The sequence below is a fragment of the Panthera uncia genome, chromosome X, assembly GCF_023721935.1.
Source record: "Panthera uncia isolate 11264 chromosome X, Puncia_PCG_1.0, whole genome shotgun sequence".
Taxonomy (NCBI): domain Eukaryota; kingdom Metazoa; phylum Chordata; class Mammalia; order Carnivora; family Felidae; genus Panthera; species Panthera uncia.
Genome location: NC_064817.1, coordinates 104,242,091 through 104,265,951, shown reverse-complemented (window position 1 = coordinate 104,265,951; position 23,861 = coordinate 104,242,091). Strand labels below are relative to the sequence as shown.

The window sequence follows — 23,861 nt, the reverse complement described above, 5'->3', positions numbered from 1 at the left end:
TCTTTCTCTGACTAATTTCACTTAGCATAATACCCTCCAGTTTCATCCATGTAGTTGCAAATGGCAAGATTTCATTCTTTTTGATTGCCGAGTAATACTCCATCATATATATATATATACGACATCTTCTTTATCCATTCATCCATCGATGGACATTTGGGCTCTTTCCATATTTTGGATATTATTGATAGTGCTGCTATAAACATGGGGGTGCATGTGTCCTTTTGAAACAGCACACCTGTATCCCATGGATAAATGCCTAGTAGTGCAATTGCTGGATCGTAGGGTAGTTCTATTTTTAGTTTTTTGAGGAACCTCCATACTGTTTTCCAGAGTGGCTGCACCAGCTTGCATTCCCACCAACAATGCAAAAGAGATCCTCTTTCTCTGCATCCTCGCCAACATCTGTTGTTGCCTGAGTTGTTAATGTTAGCCATTCTGACAGGTGTCAGGAGGTATCTCATTGTGGTTTTGATTTGTGTTTCCCTGATGATGAGTGACGTTGAGCATTTTTTCATGTGTCGGTTGGCCATCTGGATGTCTTCTTTGGAGAAGTGTCTATTCATGTCTTTTGCCCACTTATTCACTGGATTATTTGTTTTTTGGGTGTTGAGTTTTGTAAGTTCTTTATAGATTTTGGATACTAACCCTTTATCTGATATGTCGTTTGCAAATATCTTCTCCCATTCTGTTGGTTGCCTTTTAGTTTTGCTGATTGTTTCCTTCGCTGTGCAGAAGCTTTTTATTTTGATGAGGTCCCAGTAGTTCATTTTGCTTTTGTTTCCCTTGCCTCCGGAGGCGTGTTGAGTAAGAAGTTGCTGTGGCCAAGATCAAAGAGTTTTTTGCCTGCTTTCTCCTCGAGGATTTTGATGGCTTCCTGTCTTACATTGAGGTCTTTCATCCATTTTGAATTTATTTTTGTGTCTGGTGTAAGAAAGTGGTCCAGGTTCATTCTTCTGCATGTTGCTGTCCAGTTTTACCAGCACCACTTGCTGAAGAGACTGTCCTTATTCCATTGGATATTCTTTCCTGCTTTGTCAAAGATTAGTTGCCATACGTTTGTGGGTCCATTTCTGGGTTCTCTATTCTGTTCCATTGATCTGAGTGTCTGTTCTTGTGCCAGTACCATACTGTCCTGATGGTTACAGCTTTGTAGTATAGCTTGAAGTCTGGGATTGTGATGCCTCCTGCTTTGGTTTTGTTTTTCAAGATTGTTTTGGCTATTCGGGATCTTTTCTGGTAAAATACAAATTTTAGGATTATTTGTTCTAGCTCTGTGAAGAATGCTGGTGTTATTTTGATAGGGATTGCATTGAATATGTAGATTGCTTTGGGTAGTATTGACATTTTAACAATATTTGTTCTTCCTATCCAGGGGCATGGAATCTTTTTCCTTTTTTTTTGTGTCTTCTTCAATTTCTTTCATAAGCTTTCTATAGTTTTCAGTGTATAGATTTTTCACCTCTTTGGTTAGATTTATTCCTAGGTATTTTATGTTTTTTTGTGCAACTGTAAATCAATTTGTTGATTTTTCTGTGGCTTCATTGTTGGTGTATAGGAATGCAACCAATTTCTGTGCATTGATTTTATATTCTGCAACTTTGCTGAATTCATGAGTCAATTCTAGCAGTTTTTTGGTGTAATCTTTTGGATTTTCTGTAGAGTATCATGTCATCTGCAAAGAGTGAACATTTGACCTCCTCCTGGCCGATTTGGATGCCATTTATTTCTTTGTGTTGTCTGATTGCAGAGACTAAGACTTCTAATACTATGTTGAATAACAGTGGTGAGAGTGGACATCCCTGTCTTGTTCCTGACCTTAGGGGGGAAAGCTCTCAGTTTTTCCCCATTGAGGATGATATTAGCGTTGGGTCATTCATATATGGGTTTTATGATCTCGAGGTATGCTCCATGTATCCCTACTTTCTTGAGGGTTTTTATCAAGAAAGGATGTTGTATTTTGTCAAATGCTTTCTCTGCATCTATTGAGAGGATCATATGGTTCTTGTCCTTTCTTTTATTGATGTGATGAATAACATCAATTGTTAATTGTTTTGTGGATATTGAACCAGCCCTGCATCCCAGGTATAAATCCTGCTTGGTCGTGGTGAATAATTTTTTTTAATGTATTGTTGGATCCAGTTGGCTAATACTGCGTTGAGGATTTTTGCATCGATGTTCATCAGGGAAATTGGTCTATAGTTCCCCTTTTTCATGAGGCCTCTGTCTGGTTTTGGAATCAAGGTAATGCTGGCTTCATAGAAAGTTTGGAAGTTTTCCTTCCATTTCTATTTTTTGGAACAGTTTCAAGAGAATAGGAGTTAACTCTTCCTTAAATGTTTGGAGGAATTCGCCTGGAAAGCCATCTGGCCCTGGACTCTTGTTTTTTGGCACACTTTTTTTATTACTAATTCGATTTTCTTACTGGTTATGGGTTTGTTTAAATTTTCTATTTCTTCCTGTTTCAGTTTTGGTAGTATATATGTTTCTAGGAATTTGTCCATTTCTTCCAGATTACCCATTTTATGGGCATATAGTTGCTCATAATATTCTCATTATTGTTTTTATTTCTGCTTGTTTTTATTTCTGCTCGGCAGATTAGAGACAAAAGGGGAAAGAAAAAAAAAGGAAATAATTTGAAAATTTGAAAAATGAATACAGTGAATTAGAATTAAATGAAATGATGGAAGTAAAATAGAATTTGAAAATATTTACGTGAACGTAAAAAAATATAGTAGAAAAAAATTAAAGAAAAAAAAATTTTTAATTGTTTAACATTTATTCATTTTGGAGAGAGAGAGAGACAGATCATGAATGGGGAGGGGCAAAGAGGGAGACACAGAATGTGAATCTGGCTCCAGGCTCTGAACTGTCAGCATAGAGCTGGACGCGGGGCTCGAGCTCATAAACTGAACTGTGAGATCATGACCTGAGCCGAAGTTGGATGCCAACCGCTGAGCCACCCAGATGCCCCAAGAAAAATATTTTTAATAAAAAGTGAAAATAAAAATATATTTTTTCTCTTTCTGTATTCAAGAAAAAGAGAAAAAAAAGAAAAAAAAGAAAATTGAATAGATGGACCAACAAACAGACTGAAATATGATTGAAATTACTTCGTTTTCCCCAGAAGTCAAACTATGAAGTGCTTTACAGTCCATAAAGGAAGCAGGCAGAAAGACTTGTGTTCCTGAAGAGCGAGGTTGGCCCAGTTGGGCGGGGCTTAGTGTATCAGCTCCTTTCTCCACTGGATGGCGCTGAATAGCTTACTGGTGTTGTTGCTGTGGCACTTGTAGGTGTGTATGCACATGCGCGGGAGCGGTGAAAATGGCATCACCCAGCTACCCAGTCTTTAGTATCGGAACTCTGTTCTCTCCAATCAGCAATTGCGCACCTATCCCTTGTCTCCCACTTCCGTCCACTTCCCGCTTTTACACTGTCCGTGACCAAGCTGTCAGATTGCCTGGGGACACCTCCCTCCTGAGTTTTATCTCAGATGTGGCCGTGTTTCCCGAGGGACTGCGGCTTTGACCTGCTCCACCCCGCTGCAAATGGTCTCACTGAGCAGCGGCCGGGTGTCGGCCGCAACCAGGAATGTTGGAGAGACCGTGCTGCTGCCGAGGCCCAGAGACTGTGGCTGAGTGCCAGCCCCCCCAGAAAAAGTTCACGCGATTGTTTAGCAGCAGCGTTTCAAGGATTATGGAAAATCACAACACATACCTGGTGCCAGGCTTCACCCCCAACAACCTCGTTCCAGCACCAGCAAATGTGGTTGTTCTCCCAGGTCCACTGAGGCCTTTGCCTGTGGGGGGGGGGCCGTACAACCTCTACCAGATGTCCTCCCAGTAGGGGAACTGCTTCCCATGTGGCCTGAAGACCCCCAGATTCCACTCTGCTCCTGGGGATTCACCCTTCCCACCAGAGCACCGCCAGGTATCGAGCTGTGGAGCCTCAGACTCTGCGCTCCCCCTGTTTATAAAGTTTTTCTTAATGGAATTTAAACCCTCCCCTTTCTCCTTTCTCCCTTCTCCCTTTTTAGTTTACTCCCTGCGGCTGTTTCCACTTTTCCACATTCTCTCCAGCTGGTTTTGGGGGGGTGCTTTTCCTGTATTCCCCCTGCCTCTCCCCCGTCTCTGTCCTCTCTCCACACACTAAAACAGCTCCCTGCCTTCTGCAGCTTCTCTCTTCCCCAGTTCACCTCTCCACGCCATGTACCTGCTGAGTTCTGTGGTTCACGTTGTACAGATTGTTGTGTTAATCCTCAAATCAGTTTTCTAGGTGTGCAGGATGGTTTAGTGTTGATCTGGCTGCATTTCATAGATGCGAGACACAGAAAAAGACTTCCATGCTGTTCTGTCATCTTGGCCTCTCCACAAATTAACCATTTTAAAGTGTACAATTCAGTGTATTTAGTATATTCACAATGTTGTCCAACCATTACAACTAATACCTAAACATTTTATCACCCCCAAAGAAATTCTATACCCACTAGTAGTCACTCTTCGTCACCCCCATCTCCTACTCTCTGGAAACCACTAATTTAACTTTTGTCTCTGGATTTGCTTATTCAGAACATATGATATAAAAGGAATCAGAAAATATGTAGTCTTTAAAAGTTTTTATTTCTTTTTCTAAGTTTTGGTTTTTTTTAAAAATGAAATTTATTATCAAATTGGTTTCCATACAACACCCAGTGCTCCTCCCAACAGGTGCCCTCCTCAATGCCCATCACCCCCCCTCCCCTCCCTCCCCCCCACCCCATCAACCCTCAGTTTATTCTCAGTTTTTAAGAGTCTCTTATGGTTTGGCTCTCTCCCTCTCTAACTTTTCTTTTTCTAATTTTTGATTTCAATTTATGTTTTAAATTATTTTTGACATAAGAAGATGCACATAATATATACAACTTCATGAGTTTAGAGGTAAGTATACTGTGAAACAATCACAAGAATCTGTCCAGCTCATCCTTATATATTTATCTGTTGATGGACACTCATGTTGTTTCCATGTCTTGGCTGTCATGAACAATGCTGCAATGAACATGGGAGTGCAGATCTCTTTGAGATACAGCTTTAATTTCCTTTGTGTATATACTAAGAAGTGGGACTGCAAGATAATATGGTAATTTTATTTTTAATTTTTTGAGGGACTTCTATAATGTCTTTGATAATGGCTGCACCAATTTACATTCCTGCCAACAGCGTGCAGGGTTACCTTTTTTCACATCCTATCCAACACTTGTTATCTTTTGACTTTTGGGTAATAGCCACCTTACCATGTGTGAAGTGACATCTCATTATGGTTTTGATTTACATTTCCCTGATTATGAGTGATGTTGAGAGTCTTTTCATAAAGCTGTTGGCCATTCGTATGTCATCTTTGGAAAAAAAATGTCCATTCAGGTCTTTTCCCCATTTTAAGGGGGGGCAGATTATTCCTTTGACATATTTTTATGTAAATCATTGATTAACCATTACAGCCATTATATTAGTATTTAATAACCAATGTATTCTGGTTACAAATGTGGAAAAATATAAGCAAAACAATCTGCTAGGCAGCCAGCTCAGTATATCATTGTACTATAGATTTCAATATGGATTATCTTGAATGAAAATGGATACTTCAGAAATTCTCAGTTAACTTTGGCTTTCTTACTGGAGTAAAATTGACCTTATTTTCCCCCAGCTTTATTGAGATATAAATGACATATAACATTGTGTATGTTTAGGGTATACAGTGTGATGATTTGGTATGTGCATGTCTTACCAAATTGTTACCACAGTAAGATTAGTTAACACATCCTTTATCTCATATGGTTACCTTTTCCTGTGTGTGGTAAAAATATTTACTCTCTTAGCAACTTTCAAGTGTACAATACAGTATTGTTAACTATAGTCACTATGCTGTATATTATATCCCCAGAACTTACTCATGTTATAACTGGAAGTTTGTACCTTTGACCAGATCACCCATTTTCTCCACCCCCTTGCCCCAGCAATCTCCAATCTATTCTCTGATTCTATGAGTTTGACTTTTTAGATTATATAAATAAGATCATACCTTATTTGTCTTTCTATGTCTGACTTACTTCACTTACGATAATTACCTCAAGGTCCATCCATGTTGCCACAAATGTCAGAATTTACACACACACACACACACACACACACGTGTATAATCACATTTTCTTTATTCATCTGTCAGTGGACATCTAGGTTGTTTCCATGTCTTGGATATTGTAAATAATGCTGCAATGAACATGGACAGATACCTCCTTGAGATAGTGATTTCATTTCCTTTGGATATATATACAGTAAAAACCTTGGTTTGTGAGCATAATTTGTTCCAGAAACATGCTTGTAATCCAAAGTACTTGTATATCAAAGTGAATTTCCCCCATAAGAAATAACGGAAACTCAGATGGTTCATTCCACAGCCCAAAAATATTCATGTAAAAATGATTACAATACAAAATAATAAAATACAAAATATAAAGAAAAATAAACAAATTAACTTGCACTTACCTTTGAAAACCTTCGTGGCTGGTGCGAGGGAAACGAGAGAGGAGGGTTATTGTGTAGGATGACTTTCACTATCACTAATGGATGTCGACTACAGTACAGTATTAATAAACTCTTGTCATATACTGTATTTAGTGTAACTGGCAATAAGGCAGCAGAGGAAAGGGTCTATATCTGCAGGCAGCCTAACCTAGAATCAAGCAAAGCATTCCTAAGCTTATTCTTCTAAGGAAAAGCAAAGGACTGTCCATAAGCGCTCTGAAGTGACAAAAAATACACTAGTATGAGTTGTGGGCACCCTCCAACGTTCTGAAAAATCACTGATTTGTGTGAAACACCGGAGCCTGAGACCGAGCACCCGAGCATGGGAGATGATCACCCACAGTCCCGCAGAGAGAGAGGGAGAGAGAAGACCCATCAGCTCAGCTGTGATCATGTGACATTCGAAGTCACATACTACTGGTATTGCAAGACATTGCTCAATTGTCAAGTTAAAATTTATTAGAAATATTTGCTCATCTTGCAGAACACTCAAAGAACAAGTTACTCACAATCCAAGGCTTTACTGTATTCAGAAGTGGAATTGTTGGATTAGATGGTAATTCTATTGTTAATTTCTTAAAGGACTTCCATGTTTTCCATAGTAACTATACCAGTTTACATTCCACCAACAGTGTACAAGGGTTCCATGCCCATTTTTGAATTGGGTTACTTGTGGGTTTTTTGTTATTGACTTGTAAGAGTTAATTCTATATTCTGGGGTTAACCACCAATCAAATATATGGTTTGCAAATATTTTTTCCCATTCCGTAGGTTGCCTTTTCATTTTGTTGATTGTTTTCTTTGCTATGCAGAAACTTTAAGTTGGCTTGGTCTAATTTTATTTATTCTTGCTCTTGTTGTCTGTGCTGTTGGTTTCAGATAGAAAATTGAGTAAATTTTTTTAGAGTGATAACAAGCATTTATTAGCTCAAAAGAATGAGTTAACTTTTGTATAAAGTGTGAATCTTTGTTTGAGGTTCACTTTTTTCCCTTTGGATTTCCAATTGTTCCAATACTATTTATTTTTGAAAATGCTATCTTTCCTCTAGTGAATTGCTTTTGCACCTTGCCAAAATCAGTTGGGTATATTTGTATATATCTATTTCTGGGTTTTCTATTTTGCTTCATCAATCTATGTGTCTATCACTCCGCCAATACCATACAGTCATTATTACTGTATTTACATAATAAATCTTGAAATTGGATAGATTTATTCCTCCCACTTTGTACTTTTTTAAAACTGTTTATAAGCTATTCTAGTTCCTTTGACTTTTCATATAAATTTTACAATAGTTCCTAACAAAACCTAGGCGAGGTATTTTTGTAGGTATATTGTTTATATACCTATGTGTAATAGATATATATGGGCTACAATAGATCTTGCTTGGGTTTTGGTAAGAATTATATTACATACATATATTAATTTGGGGAGGATTGACACCTTTATTCTTTTGAGTCTTTCAATTCATAAGCATGCTGTGTCTCTCCATGTATTTAGATTTTTAAAATTTCCTTTCTTGTATAGTTTTCAGCATACAATTTCTTTGCATGTTGTTAGGTTTACAGCTAAGTCTTTCACTTTTTTTTAGCAATCAGAAATGATGCTATATTTTTAAATTAAAATTTTGATATATACTTCTTCACTAGCTATTTGATGCCAAGTTGATCATGAGAGGGTCAGTGTTTTGTCCTTACTGGAATAGACGCTCTGGATAGGGTTTGCCTTCTCTATGCCATGCTTCTGCCAAAACTACCATTCATGGACTTACAGAATTACTTATGTACCCTAATGGTATTCCACACATCATTGCTTCCGATCCAGGAACTCACTTCGCAGCAAAAGAAATGTGGTAATGGCCCTGCTCATGGATTTCACTAGCCTTATTATGTTCTTCATCATCATGAAGCAGCTGGCCCAATAGAATGGTCAAACTGCCCTTTGATTACGTTGCTGGCTAGTGGCAATACCTTGCAGGACGGGGGCAAGGTTCTACAGGAGACTGACTATGCTCTGAATCAATGTCCTATATGTATGTATGGTGCTATTTCACTGATAGTCATGATTCATGGGTCCAAGAATCAAGAGATGGAAATAGGAGTTGCACCACTCATTATTACCCCTAGTAACCCACTAGTAAAATGTTTGCTTCCTATTCCTGTGTGCTGAGCCACGAGGGAAAGATATGGCACTAACCAACCTAAGCTGATGTCTTTGTTCTCCCCTAGCCTACTAGACTGTGATGGACACATTCAAGCTCCAAGACTATTAGGGCAGAAGTCAATCCTCTGGGGAGGCCCCTCAGATAAGTTGTGGTGCTGGATGTGCAAACCATCTCTTTCCTTTCCCCTAGAAAAGCCAGGAGTCTGAGGATTTCTTTTTGATCATTTGGCATTGCACTGGGGGCAAGGACTTGGGCAAGATGTCTCAAATCATCCGACTAGCTTCGATGAGTCTGGTGTCACAGTCACTCAAAGTACAGGAACCTTTCACTTCATCTCTGGATTTCTCACGAATAAAATTTCTCCATGAGTTGTTGCTAAATGGGTATATTTGTCAGGGGAAGGATGGTCCTGAGCTTCCTACTCTGCCATCTTGCAGGTGTTACTCTCAAGGCTTTTTTCAAGCTTTGTTAGGATGAATCAAATATGAGCCTTGTTTCAGGTTTATTGTAGCCTTACTGCTAAGGTGTTATAGGGTGAAAAATGCTCCCGCCTTCAAAGATATAGTCACTTCTAAATCTCCAGAATCCATCAATATTACCTTTTATTGTAAAAGAGTGAATATTACTGTATATGTAAATAAGTGATTAAGTTTGGATCTTGAAAAGACGAACTTATTTTGACTTATCTGGGTAGATTCTACATGCAATCACATGTATCCTTATAAGAGCGAGGCAGAGGGAGTTGACACACACACACACACACACACATACATACATAAATACAGGAGAAGGTGATGTGAAGATGCAGGCAGAGATTGGAGTGATACAGCCACAAGTTAAGGAATGCTAAGTCATCCATTAGTCACCAGAAGCTAGAAAAGGCAAGGAAAGTATTCTATAGAACCTCTGGGGGGAGTGCAGCCCTGTTGGCACATTGATTTTGTGCTACTGGCCTCCAGAACTGCGAAAGAATAGGTTTCTAATGTTTTAAGCCATCAAGTTTGTGATAATTTGTTACAGCAGCCACAGGAAACTAATTCCTCTGAAATCTAGTGAGTGCTTCAGGTTTCAGTAACATTTATCTGCTTTAGCTGGATGGAAGTCAAGTGTGTCCTATCCCTGCATGTGAGTGCTAGAAATTATTCAACTGAAATCTTTCTATTAACTGTTATTTGCCTAGCCTTTTGGCATTTTACCTGATGCATGCACATCTTAGTATTCAACAGAATAGTCACAGGGAACCCTTAGGAGATTCCTGGTGTGATTTTTCTGCATAGTTTCCTCTCTCATACTCTGCTTTAAAAATTCTAGCTGCCTCAGCTTCTGTAAAATACAGTCTCTGTCTTCACAACCTTACTGGTAGTGTTTCACTCTACTTGGTTTCCCTCTACATGTGCCACACTTCAGAAAGTGCCTGTAGACCAAAAAAAAAAAAAAAAGCTGTGATTGTAGGGCTCCTTGTAGCGTCAGTTGGGAAACTGACCTTGATATTATAGCTTGAAAATCAGCACATAATGGAATTATAGCAGAGATATGCAGAGTCATCTTAAAGAGCAAATAAAGGCAGAAAACTTACTTATGACATTAATAAGGAAAAAAATGTGTCAACCTAGAGTTGGGTTGATCCTGTTGAAAGCACCCCAAAGAAGATGAATTAAAAAGGAAAGTGTTGGCAGGGACATTCTAAACTTGTTCAGGAAAAAATGTGTCCTAGAGTTATATATCTTAACTTTTGGTAGTTGTAACCAAAATGAAGAACCAAGAGCCTCAGGGACCAAAGATAGCTAATGCAAGAGGAGGAGGTTATTTAAACTAGAATTTGGATGTTTGCTGTGTCTTTTTTTTTTCAGAGCTCTTTGATGCAGTCAGACACATGGAGGGTAGGTAGCAGTCAAATATTTTGACATTACCATGCTACTTTACTACCTTTTTCTTTGGGAAAGGCAAGTCAGAAATTTGACCTATGGAAAACAGTGCCTTCTGGAAGATTTTCGGAAAGTATGATTCTGTGGCTGCTTTTGTGGATGATAGTTTTCTCAATTGGTTTGGTAGTTTTCCTGCCAAAAGTCTATCCCTTCCCCTGTGATGTACTCTGGTTCTCCTCGCTAGTTTGTTGGGTCTGCTTGGGAGTGGGCAGTGAGCCTAGGTTCCCAGTGAACAGACATTCTAGAGAATGGTGGAAAGTAAAATGTATGCAAATGAAGAGGTCAGTTGGCATCAAAAGAACAAGATAGTTGACTTGCTATCACCTCAAAAAGTCCCAACGGATCATCCTTCAGTGTGGGTGGTAGGTACTTGCCTGTAAGCAGTTACATAGAATTTTTCATATGAATATCCTCCCTCAGTGTATACCAGCCTTGGCTTCAAGCCCTTGTGAAGATCTTGTAGTTCCCATAGTATTGACCAGTTAGCAGGTATTAGCTATCCTGGGGGTAGAAAACATGGTTGCTTTGTAAGAGGATGTTTTATGTTGCAGTCCAATTCTTCTGAGTAGGTGGAAGTATTGAGTTATCCATAGATAGAACATCAGAAGTATTCCTTAAAAATTGGTTGTGCTCCATTTAGGCATTAATAATGGATACCATGATGAAGGGCTTTCAATGGTACTCTTCAAACTTGATCTTAGAAGCTTCAAAGATCCTGGAAACTACATAGATGAATAATTTAAATTATTATGGATGCGAAAGGATTAAGAACCAGAATAAGGATAAAGTGTGAGGAATTTTTAGTGAGGAATTCCATAATCACCAGATTGAAGATATGGCAGTGGCAGGGATGCAAGTTAATGATAAATTCTCATGTTGTGGAATCTTAGAGACACATATAGGGGCTATGAGCAGTATATTATATTCTTGACTTCCCAAAGGTATTTCTTGTTTTGGCCACAGGTCTCCCAGATGCTACTGTATTGGAGGATGTATAGATATGGATGCCCCAAAAGCCTACGTGAACTTTAGTCAACATCTTGAAAGATCACTGGACATAGGCATGGTATTTGAGGTCAGACTTTCTAAATTAGGGGGAAACCTATTAGTCTGTTCTTTTCATTTTTGTTTTGGGGTATACCCTACTTTTAGTCCAGCACCAGCATGGACTTCTGCTGCGAGATCATTTTTTTAAGTTTACTTATTTATTTGAGAGAAGAGAGACAGAGAGAGAGAGAGGGAGAGAGAGAAAGAGAGTGAGCAGGAGAGGGATAGAGAGAGAGGGAAAGAATCCCAAGCAGTCCCTGTACTGTTAGCATAGAGCCTGATGCAGGGCTCAAACTCACAAACCATGAGATCATGACCTGAGCCGAAATCAGGAGTCAGATGCTTAACTGACTGAGGCATCCAGGAACCCTGATCATTTTTTAAAATTATGGCTGGATACGGATGCCCTTAAAGGTATCAGTTTGCATGATGTGCCAGGACATGCTCGTTAGGGCAGATGATCTGGCCTCAAAACCTGGTGATTTGGGATGTCCGGTAAAATCAAAGGATTATAGAAATGTGATATACCTAGCATTGTACCATTCCCCTGATAAATAGTAAGCACTCTGGTATTGGAAGGACTTGGCCTCAGGCTTAGGGAAACAATTCAAGTGCCTGATGTAACCATGGGCCTTAGATCCCAGATTAATCATATTCCCATGCAGTTTTGCCTTCAATTCTGAAAATGCTTTCTGGTAAGTGGTGTATTTGTCTCAAATCCCAGGTAAGGAAGAGACAGATGGTGTAGGGCCATAGTGGGCATAGCTGTTACTTAAGGCAGAAGTGCAGTGTAAGATAAAGAGCATAGATTTCCTTAGGATATAGTGAGGTACTTGGATCTTACTCTGTAAAGGCAATAGACTAGGAAGTCTATATGAGCAGTAACACACTGATAATACTATTTTTTCCATGTTTTCTTATGAGCATGTCAATATAATTATCTCTATTCCTCCCAACTAAGAGAGTTCCATTTAAACTAGGATGACATTGGTATGCGGTTACCAGTGTAAAGGCCGCAGCATACCACCCAGAATTCTGTTATAAAATGCCCTCCTCACTGCCTTTTGTAGGTAAGGGTAAAAGGTGAATCTTCTGCTCTCACTCTGGGACCCTGGTTAGTATAGCAATGAGTTTCCAGTGGTGGCATTGGAATTGGTGAACAAAGTGATTAGCCTTGCTTTGGTACATTTTCAGAGGCTAGCATGTCCAGGAGGCCTGTGGCATGGCTTCCTTTCTTTCTTTACTTTTGCAGACATATCTGTATTCATGCTCTGAGGCTTGTTATTTCTGAAAAAAATAATAGGACTCTGACCAATCCATCTTGTTTCCCCCTGTGACTTGCTGAGAATCCAGAATGCAGGGCTTATTCTTTCCACTCAACAAATGGCATTACAGGTTATCTCCTAACTGGTGGGACTACTGAAGAAATATATTGCAAGCTCAACTCTCCTCATATCCTGCCAGAATCTGAAGTACGTAGATTCCTTCCTAATCTGGTGTTCCATGTTGTTAGTGAATTTCCCCAAAAGCAAGAGGGGCGGGGCAGCGGTGCTGGTTGAAGGCGAAGGTTCCTAATTCTGTTCTCTCTTTGCCCCTGAATGCATCGTGCTGAACACTGGAGGGCACCCTTGTGCCATTAGAGGTTCAAAGCTCTGGGTATCAGTAGAACCTGCAAACAACTGTGTGGGATGCAGAGAATTTTGCTCAGTCTCCTGAGGGATATATCAGATGGTGCCACTGAGGCCTGGGCTGGGTAAGAAGACATGAGGAAGAAGATTAAATAATTCTTAGTAATTCAGGGATTGGTGGGATTACGTTTTAGGCAGAGCTCCTTGGGCCATGGGCATGAGAGGAGAAATTAAAGGGGCCAATTAAAAGGGACATATGCTTTCAACTACCATCTGCATGCAGATTTCAGAATATATATTCCCAGATTTTTCTTCTGAGCTCCACATATATATGCAACCAGCTCTTCTATATATAGCCACCTGAATATCCATCAGACATCTTAAACTCAAAGTTTTCAAAGAAGCTAGTATTTTCCTTACTCTCCTTGCCACCCACTATCCTCGATACTTATACCCCATGCCAAAACCCTACCTACCATACCCGTTCTTTGCCTCACAGACTTGCTCATTTTCCAGTATTTCCCATCTTAGTAAATAGTACCACCTTGTTCAAGTCATCAAACTGGTGGTACCATCTGGGACACATTCTTCTTTCCATCTTCTTTCTCATCCAATTACCTCACTCATTTCATTCTGTTTTCTAAATATCTCTTGAATTCACGCAATTTTCCAAATTACTCATCACTGGCCACCATCTTCTCTCACTTGGATTACTGCAATGGCCTTATAGACATTCTCCCCACGTGCAATGTTGACTTCTCCCATTTATTCTCCACCCAACAACCAGAGCCTATTTCAAATGTAAATCTAACCATGTTACTTCTCTGCTTGAAATCATTTAGTGGACATTCTTAGCCTTCAAGATAATGTTTACATGCCTTAGCATGAAATTCATTCATGTTTCCTTGGGAGCATCTATCCCTTTTTCCAGTGTCTGTCATTTTAAGTTATTTCCCCCAGCACTATTCTTTAGAAATGCAAGGGGTAGACCAATAAAATGCTGCTGTGGAAGAGATTCATCTGTCTTCTTTTCAATATTCCAGGCCAGGGGCACTTTGTCCAACAACTAGACATTGAACAATGATGATGTAGGACTGAAAATGGTACTTCGTCGTCTCTAATTTTTGAGCAAGCTCTGGGACACCCAGTTATTCCTCAATTTGGACTTTTAGGTAGACATACAGTGACTTCCTGTACTCAAAAGACTAAAGATGAAATCAGACTTTTCCATGTGAGCATGGAGAATGCCATTAAGCTCATTTCTAGCTTGGGCGAAGGAACATTCTAGAATATCTGCCTGATTGAAACCATTGGCAAGAGCACCTAATAAGGTCTTATCAGAAGTCTTCTTAATTGAAGGCCTTAGGGGTAATGCTGAAGGAAATTTCTGGAAAATCCCTAACATTTTGATTTCCAGTCATGCACAAACTATTTTGTACCTCTAACTCAGGTTATCACTTAAAGTTCTGGAAAAATAATCCTTTAGAGCAACATCCCAGTAACTTCCTGAGGACAGAACCCCAAACATGCTACTTCTGTTAAAGGAACCATAGTGGATTTTAGAAGAATATAGCAAACTATTTTGATCATGTCTGTACATGTATAATCTGAGGAGAGCCACTATATGGCAAGATTTCTGTATTCACAGGGTGTAATTAGAGGCACAACTACATACCAAAGGTTATGTGAAGGGCAGTCTCTGTGGGCAGCCACTCATTTGGCAGATGTTATTTCAGTGACAACTGCCCATGATGCAGTTAGAGGGGTCTTGGCTGCTAAGATTTTGCTTTTGGAGGAGCCACTTATTTGATAGGACTTGAGAGCCTTCTTCCATTCGGTACTTTTTCAGGCAATTGTAGGTGAGGCATATCTAGGAAAATATCGATATAACATATAGAATGGCATGAGGTTTATTGTACAAACAGTGTGGCAACCATTAAACACGTGATTTGAGAAGGTATCTATGTGTGGTATGGTTTTATTTGCCAGGAAAATGCAGTCTGATTTGAGGGACAGCCTCTGCCATTGGTGTAAATCTAGTGCCAGTTGACTCAGTGGGGGGAGAAGAGGCAGGGAAGGTCCTCTACACCATGTGACCTAAAGCACACAGGGTACTTAAAGCACAGTGGCTTATTTAGCAATAATTGAGGAGCCATCGGTCTACAGTGTGGCTTAGTATGACTTCAGTGCAAAGCCAGGAATGGGCTGTGACACTATAAAACTGGCCTCTACAGGGCAGCAGAACCTGGCAAAAGCACTACATGAACACTGAGGTAATAGCAAAGATACTATTAGTAACAAAACAATGGAAACAGAACTAACTACCATTTGTTGAGCATTTACTATATACCAGGAATTGTTCAAACCACCTACTTCCTACACGTGTATTCAGTATTTCATTTAAACTCAACAATAGCTCTGGACAATATATATGATCCTCTTTTTACACGGGAAGAAATTAAAGCTCAGTGAAGTTAATAATGCTAAACCGTGCAGATATTAAGTGGTGGTGCATGGGTTTAGAACCCAGGTCAGTCTTACTCCAAAGCCCATGGTCTTTCCATTAGACTGCTCAAATTTCAAGAATACTCTATGAGTTTTCTTTATTCTTCTTTTTTAAGAAATTTACTTATTTAAATTCAAGTTAGTTAACATATAGTCTTGGTTTCAGTAGAAACCAGTGATTCATTACTTACATATAACACCCAGTGCTCATCCCAACAAGTGCTCTCCTTAATGCCTATTACCCATTTAGCCCATCCCCCCCCCACCTCCCTTCCAGCAACCCTCGGTTTGTTCTTTATAGTCTCTTATAGTTTGCCACTCTCTCTGTTTTTATCTTATTCTTACCTCCCTTCCCCTGTGTTCATCTGTTGAGTTTCTCAAATTCCACATGAATGAAATCGTATGATATTTGTCGTTCTCTGACTTATTTCACTTAGCATAATACCCTCCAGTTCCATCCATGTATGTTGCAAATAGCAAGATTTCATTCTTTTTTGATCACCACATAGTATTCCATTTTGTATATATACCACATCTTTATCCATTCATAGTCAATGGACATTTTGGCTCTTTCCACAATTTGGCTATTGTTGACAGCATTGCTATACACATTGGGATGCACGTGCTCTTTGAATCTGCATTTTTGTATCTTTTGGATAAATACCTAGTAGTGCACTTGCTAAGTTGTATGGTAATTCTATTTTTAATTTTTTGAGGAACCTCCATACTGTTTTCCAGAGTAGCACCAGTTTGCATTCCCACAAACAGTACACGAATGTTCCCCTTTCTCCACATCCTCACCAACATCTGTTGTTTCCTGAGTTGTTCTTTATAGATTTTGGATACTAAACCTTTATCCAATATGTCATTTGCAAATATCTTCTCCCCTTCTGTTGGTTGCCTTTTAGTTTTGTTGATTGTTTCCTTCACTGTGCAGAAGATTTTTATCTTGGTGAGGTCCCAATAGTTCATATATGTTTTTATTTCCCTTGCCTCCAGAGACATGTCTAGTAAGAAGCTGCTGTGGCCGAGGTCAAAGGTTTTTGCCTGCTCTCCCCTCTAGGATTTTGATGTTTTCCTGCCTCACATTTAGGTCTTATATCCATTTTGAGTTTATTTTTGTGTATGGTGTAAGAGAGTGGTCCAGATTCATTCTTCTGCATGTCGCTGTCCAGTTTTCCCAGCACCATTTGCTGAAGAGACTGTCTTTTTTTCCATTTGATACCCTTTCCTGCTTTGTCAAAGATTAGTTGGCCATACATTTGTGGGTCCATTTCTGGATTCAAGAGTTAAAAGATCTGTAAGTTGAAAACTATAAAAACCTTATGAAAGAAATTGAAGAAGACACAAAGAAATGGAAAAACATTCCATGCTCATGGACTGGAAGAAAAAATACTGTTAAAATGTCTATACTACCCAAAGCAATCTACATATTCAATCCAATCCCTATCAAAATAACACCAGCATTCTTCACAGAGCTAGAATAAGCAATCCTAAAATTTGTATGCAACCAGAAAAAAACCCGAATAGCCAATGTAATGTTGAAAATGAAAACCAAAGCTGGAGGCCTCACAATTCCAGACTTCAGACTGCATTACAAAATGTAATCATCTATGACTTTTAGTTACATTTAGTTCTAAGCTTTTTTCTCTTGGCTTTTACCAGAAGAAGGATCACTTATGCTGCAGAGTAGAGTAATAGGGAACTGTAGGAAGAAATACAATAATTGAAATAAATTAAAATCTCATTTAGTCCCCAAGGTTTCTCCAAGTTATTCTCAAACAAATGTCTCTGTACATCTCTCTAATCCATTTCCTCTTCTCCATGCCCACTTCTGTGTAGGTCTTCTCATCTATACTGTTGAAATGACTTCTTAAATAGCCTCTGTGCCTCCAATATCTCCTCCAAGTCTACCCTCCACACATATTCCCTAGTGATATTTTCAAAATACAGGGCTGATCAAGTCATTCTCATGCTGAAAACACTTCAATAAATCCCCATTGCCAAAGGAATTGAGAACACCAATAATTAGGTTCCTGATGAAAATTTTCCAGCTTCATATACTATGCTTTCAGCCATAACAAACCCCTGTCGTTTTTCAAGCACAACATACTCTCTTGGGACATTGGAATCCATCTCTAGCTTAATTTCACCTGAATTAATTCAACTCTTTTTCTACACTTAGGCCTTATTCAGGCCATCTTTTCCTACATGTAGGCTGCTAAGTATTGCTAAGATGAGATATCACAACTATGTGGATTTGTGCTTCTTAATATTTATGGATCTCAAGCTGTCTTTGACCCTCCATGCTGTATGATAATCTGATGTTTTCCTAGTGAACTCTCTCCTCCATTTCCCACAATAGCTTGTTGGAACCTCTATGAGCCTCCTCCCATCTTTTACTTTATCACTTCTACCTTCATTTTTAGCACTTGGCGTCCCTACTATTCCAGAGAATAGAGGTCTTTTCCTTCCTCCTACAAACACATATGCATGTGACCCATCACTGACTCTTTACCTCCTGCTTCAGTGGAAAAGTATCCTCATTTCTTTATGAAAAGTCCTTCTATCTGTGCTCTGGATTTCATTTCCTTCCACTTGCTCTAGAATCAATTTCTTTGTTTTGTTTTGTTTTTAGTACCTCACTTCCTTTTCTGTTGACTCTTATCCTACAAATATGTTCCAGTTTTTTTCCCACTATCCTATCCCTTCTCTGGATATCACTTTCTATCACAGTTCAACCTTTTTAAAAACATAGCAATCACTAGCCATAATCTTCACTACTCAGGAAAAGTCTATGAAAAGGAGAGATTCAGGAACGAATGTATGCGGATCATGCGTTTATGTTGAAGTAAAGAATAAAAATGGACATCAGGTAGGGATAGAGAAAGGAGTAAAGGGAAATAATAAAACAGAAGGACAGCAAAAAATAGGTGGGGTAAACTAGTGTTTGCTGAAAGAAAAAGACAATGTTGGTTTGCTACGTAAAACATCTGCAGTGTAGGAAAGTAAATACTACAGGTTCCCTGAAGATGGAGTCCAAGACTTGGAAGTAGTGGGAATAGAGAAATGGGTAATAGAAATTCAAATTGGTCAGAGAGGAATATCTATTTGTTTCTTTTTCTCCCTTAACTTTAACTCTTTTCTGTATCGGAACCTATCCTTTTTTTCTACCTCTGAGGAAGAAGCTCCCACCTGCCTTCTTGTCAGAGCTAATTACTGCATGTACATGGTTAACTGATTCCACTTCTTCTTGATTTTTCTGGATCTTGCTTCAGTAGTTATCCTCACTTCCCATGCTATCATTTTTACCCTATATTTTTATTCCCCTCCCTGCTTCCTTTACTTCTTTCCTTCCCTTCCCCCTTCTCCCTCCCACTCTCCTTGCCTTTCTCTCCCTCCAAATACACACATATATCCATATATGTACACACAAGTGTGTGCATGTGTATATCCTACTTTATACCAAACTCCTTTCCTTATGCCTAAAATCATACAGTGGATTCTCCAGTTCTAAGAACTTTCATCCTTTCATCCTTATAAATTCATGAACTGTCTCATTTCTTACCTTTCTTTTATTACCAGCCTTCCCTAAAGAGTAGCCTACAATTGCTGCCTCTACATTTTCACACCTACCATCTAGCTCCTGCACCTTCCAGTCTATTGAAATATCTTATTTAAAGATTTCTGATGACTTCCTAATTGTCATACTTAATGCTTCTTAGAACTCATCCTCCTCTGAGGGCACCTGTTGGGATGAGCACTGGGTGTTGTATGGAAACCAATTTGACAACAAATTTCATATTAAGAAAAAAAAAACAACTCATCCTCCTCTGTATCTTGGAAACATTCAGCATTGGTAAACACCTCCTTCCTTTAAATTCCTTATTTCTTTGGCTTCAATAATATTTCGGCCTCTGGATTCTTTTTCTGACTCTCATACAATGCTTTTTCTCCTTAACTTGCTTCTTTCTCTCCCTACTCCGTAAGTGTGGGTATTCTCCATGAATACTCCTTGTGATCTTTTCTCTGACTTAGTGTTTGGTGATTTCACTCACCTCTACAGTTTTAACTCTCATTTCTGTGTGGTGGACTTCCAATTTTTATCTGTGTATTAAGCCTGTCAGCCCTGCATATCCATATATTTGATGAACAGCTCGATTGAATGGCTCTCAAGCAACTTACATTCAGTTATATCCAATTATGTTTGGTTTTGACCAAAGCCAGCAGGTACCCTTCTTTCTTTCCCTTGTTAAGACTTTTGCTCTCTTCCTAGTAACCCAAATAAAACATTTGGATTTATCTTTGATTCACTCATTCACTCTTTCAGTAAAGATTTGAGAGTCTATTATGTTACCACCATTTAAAAAACTTCCAATGGTTTATTCTTTACTATAGGATAAAACTGAACTTCTAAGGCTAACAATATGCTCTAGAATGTGCCCCACTTTATCTTTCTTTTTTTCCTACTATTTAATTAATTAATTAATTAATTTATAATATAATTTATTGTCAAATTGGCTTACATACAATACCCAGTGCTCATCCCAACAAATGCCTTCCTCAATGCCCATCACCCCTTTTCCCCTCTCCCCCACCCCCCATCAACCCTCAGTTTGTTCTCTGTATTTAAGAGTCTCTTATGGGTTGCCTCCCTCCCTCTGTCTGTAACTATTTTTTCCCCCTTCCCTTCCCCCACTGGTCTTCTGTTAAGTTTCTCAAGATCCACATATGAGTGAAAACATATGATATCTGTCCTTAATTTATAATACTAGCAAACTATCTTTCAGCCAATGGGAGCAGCCATTCTGAAATACACCCTATGACAAGCATTTACACTTTGGTGCAGTTTTTCTTGCCATTTGGAATGAATATGACATGATTGTTTCCCATACCACACTTTGCTTATTAAAATTTTAGTTATGCTTCCAAACCTACCTCAAATTCATCTGTCATAGAAATAATCCATATTTTTCTTACCCACAAATAATTTATCCAATTACTCTATCTCTGCAACATGCTGTTGCTTGCTTATAGTACTAGTCCATTATTCATATGACATGGTTTGTTTGAGTTTTTCTGTTATTGAAAAGGAGAAAGATACTACAACAGAGGATTTTTGGTAAAATATCATCGTGTAAATGTCTCAAAGATAGGAGATCTGAATTGGAAGGCATGATGGAGGATGTCAATTAGACAGAAGAACAGCTTGGATTTGTAAATTAAGGATTCGGTGCCCTTTCTTCATTCTTCATAAAGTAGAGTGGTTTTGGAGAAGAGGGACATTTCAATTACATCTCAGAAGAGGGAATAGGGCCAGAGATAATTGGAAATTGACCAGTGGAGCTGAATACTTAGAAAATTGTGTGTAAAAATGTAGACTTGAAAGATAATTTGGAAGCGTATGCTAACACTTTGCAGAATGCTCACATAAAAGGGAAGTGATCCAGTAGGGTTGACAGGATTTATATGCAAGAGAGAGTAGAGGTCCGATGTATAAAATGAAAGATAGCACTTTTTCTGATCATGCAATGGTAATAGCTGAAATTAATTTCTTAAAAGCTTGGAAATTTGGCAGAGGTAAATGGGAGATGAGCAAATTCATATAAGTAAAGAAAAGGCATTGAAAATGATGAGGAATGGTCAAGGGGAGAGAAGCCCAGCTTTCATTTCAAGCTGTCAGAGAGGATTGGTACAGATGAAAAAATAATTTGAAGAAAGCTCTCAAGGAAAGAAATGAAGCCAAATGCTTTGAAGAGAAAAATATATTTTCAATTTTAGAACAAACTAATGGAGAGCACAGAAAATGAATAAAGAAATTAGAACAGAAATAGAGAAAATCAAAGAGCAAATGACAAACGTCTGCAGTAGACTGAGAGAGTCTGGGTAATATAGGGAAGAAACAAAATCAAGCAAGGCTACTGACATTTTCTCAGGTGCAAGAAGGGAAGATAGTTGTCATGTGTTTGAGAGATTATAGACAGATAAGCTAAGGTGACTTGAAGTCAGTTTATGAGGGTCATTTGTGGAGCTGTAATGCAGGAATGGGCTAACACAGGGGCACACAAAAGCGAGCAGAAAAGGAAAGAATGACTCAGCCACAGACTTCACAGCTCAAGTGTGAGTGAGCATCATGAAAAAGATGTTGAGAAAATCTGTATCTGCTTCTGTTATGGACGTGGCGCAGTGCAAAATCTACACGCTTTGGGGTCAGAGATGGGTTTTAGTCCCACTTCTACCACTTACCAGCTGTGCAACCTTGGGAGAATCTTTGAGCTTCCAGATCCTTGAATTTCTCATCTGTAAAGTGACTTCACATTGTTGTGAAGATCAAATGAGATGGTATTTGTGAAAATATCTTGAACAAAATTTAGATATTATTATTCTAGGACTTTTTTGCATGAGCTGAGCAAACACTTATTTTTAGGTTTCTCCCCCCTGCCGCTGTATTGAGATATAATTGAAATATAGCCTTGTGTATGTTGAAGGTTATGACAGAATGATTATATCTGTGGGTTTCTATAGTATATAGAATAAGAAGGAAATCACCAATATGATGAAACAAAGAGAGTGAATGATATTTGAGCAAAGAAAAACTTATAAACTGGAAGTCACTGACATTTTATATATATATATATATATATATATATATATATATACACACACACACACACACACACACATATATATGACTTTACATATACATATGACATTATATATACATATGACATTACATATCACATATACATATAACATTACATATTAACCATACATATACATATACATAATCACAAGTTGCCAGTGATACTTTATTTTTTTCTTCTCAACATCCTGTTCTGCAGCTTCCTTGGCTCTTTTTGCCCAGATGCCAAAGAGCCAGGCATGGGCATGGACCACGTGAAGACCAGCGAATGCCTTGAAGTTCTCCTCTCTAATGACTCTGGCTTTCTCCTTCTTACAGACATTCCACATGGGCATGACTGGTCCTGTCAACTGGGTAGCCAATTTGAGTTCTTCAGCAGAGCCATCTCCCTCCTTAGGGGCTGATGGCTTCTTGGGGAAGAGGATGAGCTTGGAGCCATACTCCTTCAGCCACTTCACATTGGCCTGCAGGGACTCTGTGGACATGTTCCACCTTCTTGGACTCACTGAGATTCCAATGGTCCATGCCACCTTCTTGTGTAGGCCAGCCACCCATAGCCCTTCCGTGCTGAAGCCCCTGCCAACTTGCACTTTGGTGTGATACCTCACTGTGGGGGCACCATGGGATGGGCTGGATGGGTCCGGACATGGAGGCTCTGGGCCTTGCTTTGGCTTCCCGACCTTGAGTCTGCAGATCTTCCCCGCTGGCTGGTTGAACCATGAGGCCATGCCACTGCCAGTCCTTATGGAAGTGGGGCTTCAACATCATGCCATTCGGGCTGGGTGCCATGGCTGCTGCCTACAGGCCTTCCTCCTCTGCAGGAAAATAACTATATATATTCTTAAAGTTTTTATTTTAATCACCCAGTGCTCATCAGGACAAGTGTATTCCTTAATCCCCATCACCTATTTCACTCATCCCCTCCTATCTCCCCTCTGGTAACCATCAGTTTGTTCTCTATAGTTAAGTGTGTTTCTTGGTTTCTTTATCTCTCTTTTATTTTTCCTTTGCTCATTTGCTTGGTTTCTTAAATTCCACATATGAGTGAAATCATATGGTATTTGTCTTTCTCTGACTGACTTATGTCACTTAGCATTATACTTTCTAGCTCCGTCCATGTCCTTGCAAATGGCAAGATTTCACTCTTTTTATGACTAAATAATTTTCCATTGTATATATACACATCTTCTTTATCCATTCATCTATCAATGGGCACATGGGCTGATTATATATCTTTGCTATTGTAAATAATGCTGCTATAAACATATGGGTGCATGTATTCCTCTGAATTAATATTTATATGTTCTTTGGGTAAATACCTAATAGTTCAATTGCTGAATCATGGGGTAGTTCTATTTTTAACTTTTTGAGGAACATCCATGCTATTTTCCGCA

The 23,861-nt window shown here is 38.9% G+C and overlaps 1 protein-coding gene across 1 annotated transcript; it reads right to left on the bottom strand.

Annotated features, from left to right (window-relative positions):
• Nucleotides 1–3,484: 3,484 nt before the first annotated feature.
• Nucleotides 3,485–23,256, bottom strand: LOC125931401 (60S ribosomal protein L13-like). The gene is given in 4 exon segments (XM_049643297.1): nucleotides 3,485–3,634; nucleotides 3,718–3,799; nucleotides 22,609–23,199; nucleotides 23,201–23,256. Coding segments are annotated over 4 exon segments (879 nt in total).
• Nucleotides 23,257–23,861: the final 605 nt, after the last annotated feature.